This window comes from Tenrec ecaudatus, chromosome 1, assembly GCF_050624435.1.
Source record: "Tenrec ecaudatus isolate mTenEca1 chromosome 1, mTenEca1.hap1, whole genome shotgun sequence".
NCBI classification, from domain to species: Eukaryota; Metazoa; Chordata; class Mammalia; order Afrosoricida; family Tenrecidae; genus Tenrec; species Tenrec ecaudatus.
In genome coordinates, this window is record NC_134530.1 from 300,084,880 (window position 1) to 300,097,307 (window position 12,428).

The following is a 12,428-nucleotide window of genomic DNA, read 5'->3' on the forward strand; positions in this document are numbered from 1 at the left end:
AAAATTTGGGTTAGACAAGTCTACAGAGACAGTAACTAAATGAATAGTTTCTGAGGAGTGTAGCAGGAGAGATTGTGGGAAGATGGGGAGGTAATGATGGCTACAAGAATGAAAACTAGGGATCAGTCGATAACCCCCTCCCAGGGGGATGAATAATAGAAAAGTGGATGAGGGGTGACAGAGGACAATGTAAGATATGAAAATGATAATCTATAACTTATCAAGGGTTCATGAGGAAGGGTGGTCAGGGGAAGAAATAGGGAGCGCCTGATATCAGGGGCTCAAGTGGGAAAAGAATGCTTTAAAAAGGATGATGGCATCATTTGTGCAAATGTGCTTGACACACTGGAGGAATGTATGGATTGTGATAAGAGATGTGAGAGCCCCCAATAAAAGGGGAAAAAAAGATGCCAAAGGCAAACGTTTATTTTAGAAATTTGCATAGTTGGTCTTCTAAGGTACAATTAATATGAAGTTTAATAAAAATAAATTTAATATAGAGATTTCCCCTCCCCCCAAAATGAAAAATTGTTCTAAAATTGATTGTGGTGATGAACGTACAACTTTTTAATTTATTTAAGTCACTGTATGGTATGGTACGTGAATTATATGTTAGTAAATATGACTTAAAAGTTCATGGGAAAATTCCAACATGTTTTCATTTTTCTCTGAACCGTCTGAAGCCCCATCATATTCTTGAGTAAGCAGAATTCCTAGGATTGAACCTTAGGTTTAGCCATGCCTACCTGGTCACAGAAAGCTGGCAAGCTGACCTCGTACAGGTCATTGGGGAACCTTTACTGGCAGCTGGGATCCAAGAAGAAGGCAAAGAGAGTGGGACCAAACTTTTCATTCCCCAGCTCACTTAACCATTAAGGCCACCTCCTCTCCATCAGGCAAGTCTGGAAGTGTTACACATGGAAGAAAACATCAGGATTGAAGATTGTTTGCCCCAATCATCAGTCAGGAATTTTATTTTCTTTCATTCCTACAACAAAACAGTCCATGTGTTGCTGCAACCATTTTTGAATGATCTCCAGTAAAACTCTACTTGCACGTGATATCAATGATACTGTTCTATAATTTGAGCATTCTGTTTGTTGGGCCACCTTTCTTCGGAATGGGTACACATAGAGATCTATTCCAGACAGTTGGCCAACTAGCTCTCTTCCAAATGTCCTGGCACAGATGAGGGAGTGCTTCAGCAGCTTTGGGAAGCATTTCAATGGACATTCCAGCAATTCCTGGAACCTTGTTTTTTTGCTAATGCAGTCAGTACGGCTTGGACTTCTTCCTGCAGTGACATGGTTTCTTCTTCATATGTTACCTTCTGAAATACTGGAATGTCTACTAGTTCTTTTTGATATAGTGACTGTGAATTCTTTCCATTTCCTTTTGATGCTTCTGTGTCATTTGATACTTTTCCCATAAATCTTTCCATACTGCAACTTGATGCTTGAATTTTTTTCTTTAGTTCTTTTAGTTCAAGAGATATTCATGTGTGCTTCATTTTTGGTTTTCAAACTCTAGGTCATTATTCCATGATCATATTTTGTCTTCTTGAGCTGCCCTTTGAAATGTTCTGCTGACCTCTGACTTCATCATCTCTGCCATTTGACTTAGCTACTCTAATATCAAGACCAAGTTTCAGAGTCTCTTCTGACACCCTTTGGTCTTTCATTTCTTTCCTGTCTTTGTAATGGCTTTTTGCTTTCTTCCTGAATGATGTTCTTGATCTTCTCTCACAGCTCATCAGGTCTTTTGGGATTAGTGTTTAATGCTTCAAATCTGTTCTTGGGATGTGCTCAAAATTCAGATGGGATATTCTCAAAGGTGTGTTTTGGTGGCAGTGGGTTTGGTTTTTTAATAGGAAGTTTCTTGGTACTCCCTTAGGGTTTGCACCCAAGGTGAGGGCCTCCTTAACCTTACCCTGGCTCCAGTCCTGGTTTAAAACTAAATTTGTAAACAAATACATAAGCAATGCTTTATTGCGTGAGCAATTCCTAAATAAGTACTTAGTTGAGGGAATGGGTGATTTGATAGGAAGCAACTGGGTAGGTAATTTGAAGGGTTCCACAATGGGATAGCGAAGCTTAGAATGAAAAGTGAAGGAAGAGCCCACCATGGACAGTTTGAGGACATTTTAATGAAAAGATCTCAAGGTAGAAATGAACCTGGGGTTTTCAAGAAACATACACTAAAAAGGGTAGGATTCAGGGTCAAGAACAAGGTAGAGGGGTAATACTAGACAAGGACAAGGTAGGGGAGTAATACTGTATTCAGAAAGAGTATTGAGAAGCATTAAAATCTTAGGCTTTTTGTCAGCAGAGCAAAGAAGTCGAAGGATTTTTCAGCAGAACAATGTGATCTCAATGTCATCTGAATCACTCTCCAGCTGTTGTGGGAAGCATAATTTACAGGTGTGTGGGCAGTGGAAGCATAGAATCAGGGAGACATTCTAGTGTCTCTGGAGTGATAACAGTGAAGCTAGAGAAGAAGGGGTGGGGGAGCCCCGAAATACTTTAGAGCTAGAGTTGATAGGGCTAGATAAATTAATACAGAGGATGGAGAAAAGAGAACAGGTATCTTTGCTAAAGTCATTCTGTGATGGTGGTGTCATCTATGGAGATAAGGAGAGGACATATAACCAAGTTTTCAATTTTGGGTATGTTTGGCTTGAGATGCCTGTTAGGCAGGCTGACTAAACAACTGTTATGCATTAACCGAGGGGAGGAACAGGGCTAAAGAGATGAGATTTGGGTGGTGGTAGTCTCGTTTGAATTTTCAACATGGGGACAGAGAAATAACCCAGGAGAGGGCCGAATAGTGGAGATGGTCAGGAGGCTCTCGCGATAGCCCAGGGAGCCTAGGGAGTAGTTGTTGAAATGGAGAGCTGAGGATGGGGAGGGAAAAGCATTGGTCTTAGAAGACAGGAGATGGAACCCGAGCAGTGGATGGTCAACTGCATTCAGAGCCAGCCTAGACTTCTGAGAAGTCTGAAAATCGTCAGGGTGGCGAAGTGAACGGGCCTTGAGAACACGGCCATCTCAGGTGAGTTGACAAAGGCGATCTTTGCTGTGGAGAGGCCCAAACTCCTGTCACGGATGGGTCATGGAGAGCATGCGGAGTAAAGCTATCAAGGCAGTTTGTTATTATGGTCACTTTATCGGACTTAATGATTGCATTTTTATCTCACTTCAGGTTTCGAATGATTACCTCATCCAAGGTCTAAGCCAGCAGGATCAGGTTACAGGGACGTTGAGGCATAGCGATTCGGCGTACTCCTTTTCAAATCGTGCAATGCAACGCTTCGTTCAGGGTGTAGCGCTCGATTTTAAAAAATCTTCCACGCTGACGCTTCCATGTGAAAGCGTAAAATGAGCCGGCCTGTTCCGGGTAGCAGAAGGCCAAAGGGGCTTTCTCAGGGGAGCCAGCAAGGCCCCGCCCCTTTTCCGCAACCTGGGCCCCCGCGGCGTCCAGTGCGGCTGCGCGGCCCGGCCGCGGCGGGGGCGGGGCCAGGAGCGCCGAGCGAGGGCGGGAACGCGGAAGGGGCTGCGGCGCGGGGGCGGGGGCGAGGCCCGGGCCGGGGGCGGGGCCGGCCCGAGGGCTCGTGGCCGGCGGGTGACAGGTGCGGGGGGCGGCGGCGGCGGCAGCGCCGGGCGAGGGGCGGCGGCCGCGGCGGCGCGCGGCCGGCGGGGCGGAAACGCGGCGGCGATGCTGGAGACCCTGCGCGAGCGGCTGCTGAGCGTGCAGCAGGATTTCGCCTCCGGGTGGGTAGACGGTGGGGGGCGGAAGGGGTCCGAGGGGCCGGGCTGGCTGTCTCCTCCCTCTCCTCCCCTCGCCGCGGACCCTGGCCCGGGCCCGCCTCTCCCGGCTCCGCCCCTCGGAGGAAACTAACGAACTTTCCAGCGGGCGCCTCTGGGCCGAAAGTTACTTCAGCGCCGAGCGGCTCGGCGTGACTCGCGCCCGCAGGCCGGGGGGTGGGGAACAGAGCGGGGCGCCCCGGCGTGCGGGGGACCCTGCCGGGCCGCCTCAGCCTTCGGAGGAGCGGAGTCATGTGAGAGGCGAGCGCGCCTCCCCCTTCCGCCCCCCGCGGGCCCAGTGACTCTGCACCCCTCCCCCTCGAACTCCGCAGGACACCGGCCCGGCGGGACCTGGGACCTTTCCCCCGCCCCCTGGGCCCGACTCCCCTGGAGTCACCCCACCTCATCACCCCCTTTCGAGCCGAAGGTGCGCCCGGCGCCGCAGCGCTGCCGGCCGGCCGGGGCCTGGGTCGGCGCTCACGGGGTGGGGGGGGGGGAATCCCCTGGGAAGCCCTTGGCGAGGCTGGGCGCCTCTTCGCATTTTGCTTTCTCTTCTACCTTTTGCCCTGGATTTGGCACTTCCGTCAGTGAAGCAGCCGTCGGAGCAGCAAATCAGCAGCTGCAGCATTGCTGCTAAGACCTAGTGGTTCCCAAACTTCACTGCCTGTTAGAAGCACCCGGGAACCATTAGCCATCCTGACGTCCAGGTTGCTTCCTCATTACCGATTAAAGGATGGAGCCCGGGACACGGATCGTTTTAAAAATCCCCCGGTGATCTCCGTGTGCAACAAAGTTTGGGAACCACAGGCATAGATTCTGGCCCGACCACTTATCAAGTTACTCGACCTGTGTGGTCTCCCTTTAGTTAAATGCCACGGTAAAACGATGGTAATGTGAACGTATCCCCTGGGTGATTAAAAAGACCAATGAGTTAACAATCCACGCCGGACGCAGTATCTAAGTCGCCGCTGTTACTGAGTGTTCATTTAACTTTTTGATTGCTTTTGAAAAGGTGTCAGTTTTACAAAGGATGGGCTGTCACCTTTGGCTTAAAAATGCTGAGACTATCAAGACCTCTCAATCACATAATGTGTAAATTTCTGGTGGGAAAATCTTAGTGAGAGTTAAAAGTCGCTGGACATAAGTGTCTGTTTTTTGTTTCTGTGTGCCGCTGTGTGGATCCCAGCTCAGCATTTGGATGTGACAGGGTAAGGCGGCTAGCCTGACATTTCTACCTGCAGCATACCTCCAGGTCTTCTCTCCCTGGGCAGGAGTGCAGGGGGTTCTCAACACTCATTTTTCAGTTCGCAGCAGAGGGCATGACTTGCTCCCTCAGGGCTCAGGAAGGTCTATACTGCTTACCTTGTGGGTTCTGCGGCCTACCAGGCCAGCCAGTACGTGAGCACTTACCATGTGTAATGGGTTTTGATCATTTCAGTGTGTGGTGGCAGTTAGAGGTGTTCTAGGAGTTTTGAATGCATGAATGTGCTTGCAAACTTGTACTTTTCCTGCAACAAATGTGGAGGGAAGAAAATGACTCTTCCAAAGGATAGAGGATTGTCCTGCAGAAAAGCTTTGGTAGGATTCTGGAATGGCCCACTTCCTGTAGATGAGCATATCTGCCAGTAGCCTGCTGTCATTGCTTCTAGGACTCCCTGAACACCCCCTTCGCTTTGCTTACGCAAGTACGCATCACTTACCTGCGGTGAATATTGTCTGGGCACCGATTGCCCAGGCCCAAACCACTTTGGGAGATCTGGGAAAACCCTGAAAGTGTCAGGCTTTGTTAGGGAGGGGCCTGAGAGCATCTGGTTAGGACCCATTTGAAGCTGACTTTAGAAAGGCCTGTTTGGGGTGAGACAACCTGAGAGAGCTTCATTGCTTTTAGGCGCCTGGTCCATGTCACTCTTGCTGACCAATCTCGATTGTGCCATTAGCCTGCTTGCCTGGCAAAGTGAAGCCTGTCCGGCCAGGGGACTGGCTAGCCGATCTAACCTCTGATGTCCACTTTGTTCAGGTCCTCAGTTTCCTGTGTGATTTTTAGTAAGAAGAGTACCCCCTTGGTCTACTGAGCTCACCTCATTTTCCATGGAGGGTTTTGTATTCCTGAGAAAAGCCTGAGACATATTTAAATATGGCTGTGTGCTGCTGCTGAGTGAAAGACTCCGGAGAGGTTCAGGATGAAAGACACTTGGCACCTGTGTTCCCAAACTGGCCAGTGGACCTGGGCTCCCACGAACACTTGGTAGCAGTACCCAGAGCCACTGGCTTCTGAAGTCATGGAAGCACCAGTGTTGGGGTTGTCCGGAGAATTGAAGAAGGCTGCCTGCTCGCCAGAGGACCTTAGTTGTGGCCACGTGGCTGTTCACAGAGCACCAGAGCAACTTCCTCTGAGCTTTGACTGCTTGCGCTTAGTTTCTGAGCATTACTGGATCTCTAAATGTGAAATTGAGCTCCTTTATCATTCTCACGCGTGAATCCCATGAGAGTAATGAAAGCGTGCTGAACAATGAGTTTTTGCATTCATTCACACTTAGCAAAACTGTAGTAGTGTTAAAGGGGCAAGATTGCTGGTGGTCTGAGAGGGTACTCCAGGTTGTCAGGGAAGAACTGACCCTATAAGCTTCCAAGAAAGCTGAAAGGTTGGTGCTTCAAGCCCACCTGGAGAGAGGTGGGCCTTGAAAGCTCCAGGGAGCAGTTCTGCTCTGTATACCTGGGGTTGCCCTACATATGCAGGTGTGCAAAACTCGCAGGGACGTCAATCACGTTTCTGTTCGGTGTGGACCCTGCCTCTCACAGCCTGCGGTTCCCTCTTGGTGAGGCTCTGGGTTCCTGTGGTAGAGGTAGAACCCCAGCTGTTAGTGCTGTGGCAGCTGGGCTCTTGTGCGTCCCCCTCGTTGATTCTGACGTGTTTAGAGTCTTTCAAGAGGAGAGATGGCTTATAAATGGGATCTTAAAGAATTAGGTGAACCTGTGATGGACAGAGTATTGGGCAAGGCGTTTCACAGGTGGAAACACTTGTGGGAGATGAGACGGATGTTTAGTTCCTGATAATACCAAAACCAGACTCCTGCTATTTCATCAATGCCGACTCAGAGCGACCCTAGAGGACAGGGTAGAACTGCCCCTGTGAGTTTCCCAGACTGTAACTTAATGGGAGTAGAAAGCCCCGTCTTTATCCTTCAGAGCAGCTGGGGGTCTCAAACTACTGACTTTGTCGTATACAGCCCACCGAGTCAGCATTGTGCCACCAGGCCTGATAATAGAGGATTCAGATTACCTTGCTAAATTCATCAAATATGTACTGAGCATTTACTTTTGCACATGGCTTAGGTGCTGGGGTTATAGCAGAGAACAAGCTAGATGGCAAGTGATGTCCCCACTTCTTAAGAGCTGTTTTATGAGTGCCCCTGACTCCTTTTTAGGTTGACCAAATCTTTTGAAGGTTTTTTGGGATAGGAGAAGCATGAATCAATTTGGGAGGTAGTATGGTGGGAGGAACGGTGCTGGGGAAACATTGTTCAGCGGCTGTAATGATGGTCCAGGACTGAGAGAACTTTCAAAAAGGGAATGGAAGTGGAAATCTTTGGAGTTTGTTGGGATACGGAAGTGAAAGCATTGGCACAAATCAGGCATATTGAATGTGGAAGCTCTTAGCTGGGTGATGCATTTCCCAGCATACAAGAGCATAAGAATTTAGGCTTGAGCCAAGAGGAGTGAATGATAAGTTTATGGTGGTCGGCCAGTGTCTAACCCATGCTGCCCCGGTGCTCCTTAGGTAAGTAGCAGAGTGAGGCACAATCAAATGAAAAGGCAACAAACAAGGTCACTGTACGCGGTCGAATAAGCAGGTCTTCTGTTTGTCAGACCTTTGCCATCTTCCACAGACCACTCTTTACCTGCTCTGGAACGGCCAGCCAGGGAATCCTGCGCATGGAATCGCCTCCATTTGCTAGTTAGGATGCCGTTTCCACGTTGGCTCTGAAGCTTGAGGTAAATGTGCTGGTGTCGCATTAAAAGCAAGCCTTTGCAGCAATCTAAAAATAAGTGATTGAGCCATGTGATGAACTTGAGGTTTAATGCCTTGCACGCCAACGTGTGCATTAGTCTTGTTGATAAAAAAAAACATTGCTGGTGGCTCAGTTAAGCCTGCACATGAATGTACTCACACAACAGTGCTGTGTCTTGGCAGGTGGGACATGTGGTATCAGGATTAGAAATATGGGGGTGGGGGTGCCCCTTGAAAGGACTGGTTGCAGAGCCTGTTTTCACCAAGTCCCTCAGCACAGCAGCTACCCCAGCCTCAGGCCCAACCTGTCTGTGTGTCTCGCCTGTGTATAAGAGGGTGTCCGTACGTCCAAGTCACATAACAAGTGGTAGGTATTAAGCAGTGCATACTTTTATATTGCAGGGCTTCAAAGAGTTCATGGGAAATGGGATTAAAGAATGGAGTTGTGCACTGTCTGGAGCCCCCGGTGTGTACATAAGGAGCCCCGTGGTGCTGTGAGGTGACCGTGGGGCAGCCAACCACAAGGTCAGCGGCTCAGACCCACCAGCTAGCTGCTCCTTAAGAGAAAGAGGAGGCAGACTGCTCTTGTAATAGGTTGACAGCGATGGAAACCCTGTGTGGGATTGCTTTGAAGTAGACTCCAATCATTAGCAGCATCTTTTTCAAGAATTGCGATTATACTTTCATGAATTGTTCCTACTCAAAACCTCCAAAGCCATTGCCATGGAGTCGGTTCTGGCTCATGACCACCTTAGAGGACAGAGTAGAATTGCCCCTGTGGGTTTCCAAGACTGTCCGTCTTTTTTTTTTAATTAAAAATATTTTATTGAAAGATCATTTTTAGGGGGGCTCGCACAACTCATAACAATCCATACATCAGTTGTATCAAGGATATTTCTACGTATGTTGCCATCATTTTCTAAACATTTACTTTCTATTGAGCCCTTAGTATCAGCTTCTCTTTTCTCCTCCCTCCCACCCCCACCCTCAAGACCCCTTGATACATTATAAATTATTATTTTCATATGGTACACTGACCGCTGTCTCCCTTCCCCCATGGTTTCTGTTGATTGGCCCTGTGGGGCTTGGAGTGGGAGTGGTTATGTGTCGATCATTGCAATCTTGCAGTGGGTTCCCTCTTCCTCCCCTCCTTTCCCCACCTTCCTCCTACCCTCCTGTATCACTGCTCCCAGCCCTGTTCCTAGATTCCATGTGTCGTGAGCTCGTACCAAGACTGTCAAACTGTACGGGAGTTGAAAGCCTCACTTTTTCACCCTTGAAGTGACTGGTGGTTTTGAACTGCTGACCTTGCAGTTAGCAGCCTAACTGATGCCCAGTGCAAAGAAGCACAATAAACTGTTACGTATCCTATTTATGTAGGGTCACTGTGAGTCAGTCTATTTGATGGCTGGTCAGTATGAAATTGGAGGGCAGGTGAGAGTTGGTGCTGTACTCCTGAAGCAAAATTCCTTCTCTGGGAAGCATCAGTTTTCACCCCGAGGGCCTTCAACTGATTAGACGAGGCCCACCCATAGTGTATGCACCGTGACCCAATTTCAGATATTACCTACTCTGCAAAATACCTTCACAGCCACACCGGGATCAGTGTCTGATTCAATACATGTGAGCTTGAGCCTAACCACGGGTCCCTGGGTGATGCAAATGATTATCCCTCTCACGGCCTGTGGGCCATGTAGTGTCTGTCTACATTCCCCAAAGGGGGAAGCAGCTGTCCCCAGCCTGTCACCATCTGGGTTAGCTGTGTAGTGGTAGTAGTCAGAAAAAATGTGCCTCATGCCACCAAGGGGCAGCAGATGCCCCTTGAGACAGGTGTGCCGTGTGCCACTAATTAAGGACAAAAGTCACAGTACCTCAAAAGTGATTTCCTCTCGTGCCGTTCAAAGTGCCTTCCAGTACTGAATGCACGTGGCTCCAACAACGGAGGCTAAGGCAGATAAAACGGGCGGCTCTGCTTCACTTGGCGACACCGGACCATCCAACGGGAGAATTCAGTCTTGGATGCTCCGTGGGGCACAGTTCTGCTCTGGCACACGTGGGGGAGTCTGGGGTCAAAGACGGCCCCATGACAACCGTTTTCTGGGTAGCCCAGCCCGTGGCTTATCAAACCAGCTGTCAGCTGCTGGGACGTATTTCAGAAACCCCCCCCTTTTTTTCTTAACTTGATGACTATATCTGACTTGATACTTTTGCATCTTAATACCATCTTTTTCTCCTGGATTTTCTTGATATTTCCAAATTTTCTTGGCTACCACTTTTTCTCCAACACCTTCGGCTCTGAAGTTTGACAGATGAAAGACTTATATGGAGGAAAAGTAGGGTGAGAAAATGATTTTCTGAGAGCGTTCTCATTTTTAAGAGTTTGGGGGCAGGAAACAGTGGGGCAAAGATGTTTTTAATAGTGTTTCAAATGTATACAAAAATAAAATAACAGTGAACCCCATATATTCACTACACACATTCGGATCATCATCCGATACACTTCTGTTTGCTTTGTCTCCCTTTTAAGGTAAAACTCGGACTGGTCACAAGTGCCCCATGTGTCAGTGTGCATCTCTGAGACGTCACAGGCGGTGTATCATGCAATGCCAGTACCAGAGCTAACAAAAGTGGAGACAAATTCCTGATGTTAACAGTTACCCAGTTCATAATCCAATTTTGCTGGTTCTGAAAAATGCCTTTTTGTAGTTGATGTATTTAAATCAGGATCAGATGAGTTCTGCACATTATATTTGGTCAAAGAGCCAGTTTTAAAGCAGATTAGGACACACGGAGAACTCCTTCAAACCTCCCCAAAAGGGGGGAGGAAGCGGGACCTGATCACAATTATCTACATATAACCCCTTCCCAGGGGGACGGACTACAGAAAATTGAGTGAAGGGAGACAGCGGGTGGTGTAAGACATAAAAAAAAAAAAGAATTTATAAATGATCAGGGTTGATGAAGGAGGGAGGGTGGGGAAGGGGGAAAATGAGCTGATATCTAGGGCTCAAGTAGAAAATGTTTTGAAAATGATGGCAACATATGTACAAATGCGCTTGACACAATGGATGGATGAATTCTGTTAGGAGCTATAAGGACCCTCAATAAAATGATCCTTTAAAAAAACAAAAACAACCTCCCAACAATTTTATTCTCAGCTTCCTATAGCATTTCATTACCTTTTATTTGAAACTAATTGATGGAGGGGGAGGGCCAGGGAACCAGGGAGTGGGTGGAGAAATGTAATCTTCATGTATTAATTGAGAAATTAAAAGTTGAACACTGGAAATACTAGGAATTTGTGAAGTCATATCATAAGAGTGGCTTAGAGAGATTACTGGGAGCCTGCATAGCGTAGTGGTTATGACTTGGGCTGCTAATGGCAAGGGTGGCAGTTTGAAACCACCAGCGGCTCTGTGGGAGCCAGATGGGCTTTGTGCTCCTTTAAAGAATTAGTCTCAGAAACTCACAGGAGGACAAGGACAGTTTTCTCTGTCCCGGAGAGTCCTTATGAGTCAGAATTGACTGGCTGATGGCAGTGAGTTTGGTGTTTTTGTTTGGTTTAGCTTTTGCTGAAACTTTGATTAAGTCAAATTTATTAGTTTCCACAATAAGCTTAGAAATGTATAGTTTTTGTGGGACAAATTAGCCTTTTTAATAAAATGTTCAGACTCATCTGAAGAAATATATACAGCTAGTTTTATATTAAAGAGATCATAGAATCTTTTGAATATCGCAGAGATGTTAATATCAGTGCTTTTGCTTTTTGAAATAAAAAAATAAACTCTCCATTTGGAATTGGTGTGTCAGTTTGATTGAAAAAATTAATTTATAGAGGTCCCCCTTGGGTAGTCAGCCAGACATTATTGGCAACAAAAAAGGGAAAAGGCTGGAATCCCATGTCAGGATCCATGTATTTATTCAGTCTTACGTGCTGTGTACTGTACGACACACGGCAGGCGCACGAGAGGCAGTCTGTGTATTGAGGCAATTTCTGTCTGATGAGAGTTAAGTGCCTTGGGTCGGAAGCATCTATATGTTTTCACGAAGGCTTCATATAGAGACCATAGTCCCCAGGTTTCAATTTCTATTTAGAATGAATATTTGTTGAAATAGTCAAATTAAGAAGAAAAAATGCAGTAATATTAAGTTGGCAGCCAGTCACTTATTGGCCACCGCACCAATTGGGAACAGAACCCACATCCACGAGAGAGTGAAAATCCATCCGTGAAGTGAAACTACCGCTGCCGAGTCTGTGAACTTCCTAGCTGGAGTGTGACCAGCAGCCAGTTGCCCGTGGCTGTTGAGTCCCTTCTGATGTGTGGCAACACCATGTGTGTCAAGTAGAACTGTGTTCCAGAGGCAGGTTTTCGAGGAGTAAACTCATGGTGTGCTTGAACTTCCAACCTTTTAAGCACATTCACCTCTTGCATCATCCAGGGACTCCTTTAAAAAAATTGTAGTAAGTATATAGATAAAACATTTACCATTTCCATAATCTTCACAGATAAAGCTCAGTGACATTAAATATGTTCAGCATGCTATTTTTAATAGTTTTATTGATATAAAATTCACACGTCCTATAACTGCCGTAGTTAAGTCTCTTTTAAGAGTTG

The 12,428-nt window shown here is 47.2% G+C and overlaps 1 protein-coding gene across 3 annotated transcripts in view; it reads left to right on the top strand.

Annotated features, from left to right (window-relative positions):
- The first annotated feature begins 3,656 nt into the window (after positions 1-3,656).
- DTNBP1 (dystrobrevin binding protein 1) overlaps positions 3,657-12,428 on the top strand; it is a 155,024-nt gene continuing 146,252 nt past the window's right edge. For 2 of the 3 annotated variants that reach the window (XM_075532451.1, XM_075532450.1), the window contains exon 1: positions 3,657-3,770. In XM_075532451.1, the coding sequence (XP_075388566.1) occupies positions 3,715-3,770 (56 nt within the window). In that variant the 5' untranslated portion in view covers positions 3,657-3,714. Of the gene's footprint in view, positions 3,771-4,154; positions 4,231-12,428 lie in introns of those variants that run through there. The other variant, XM_075532454.1, reaches the window with a different exon arrangement.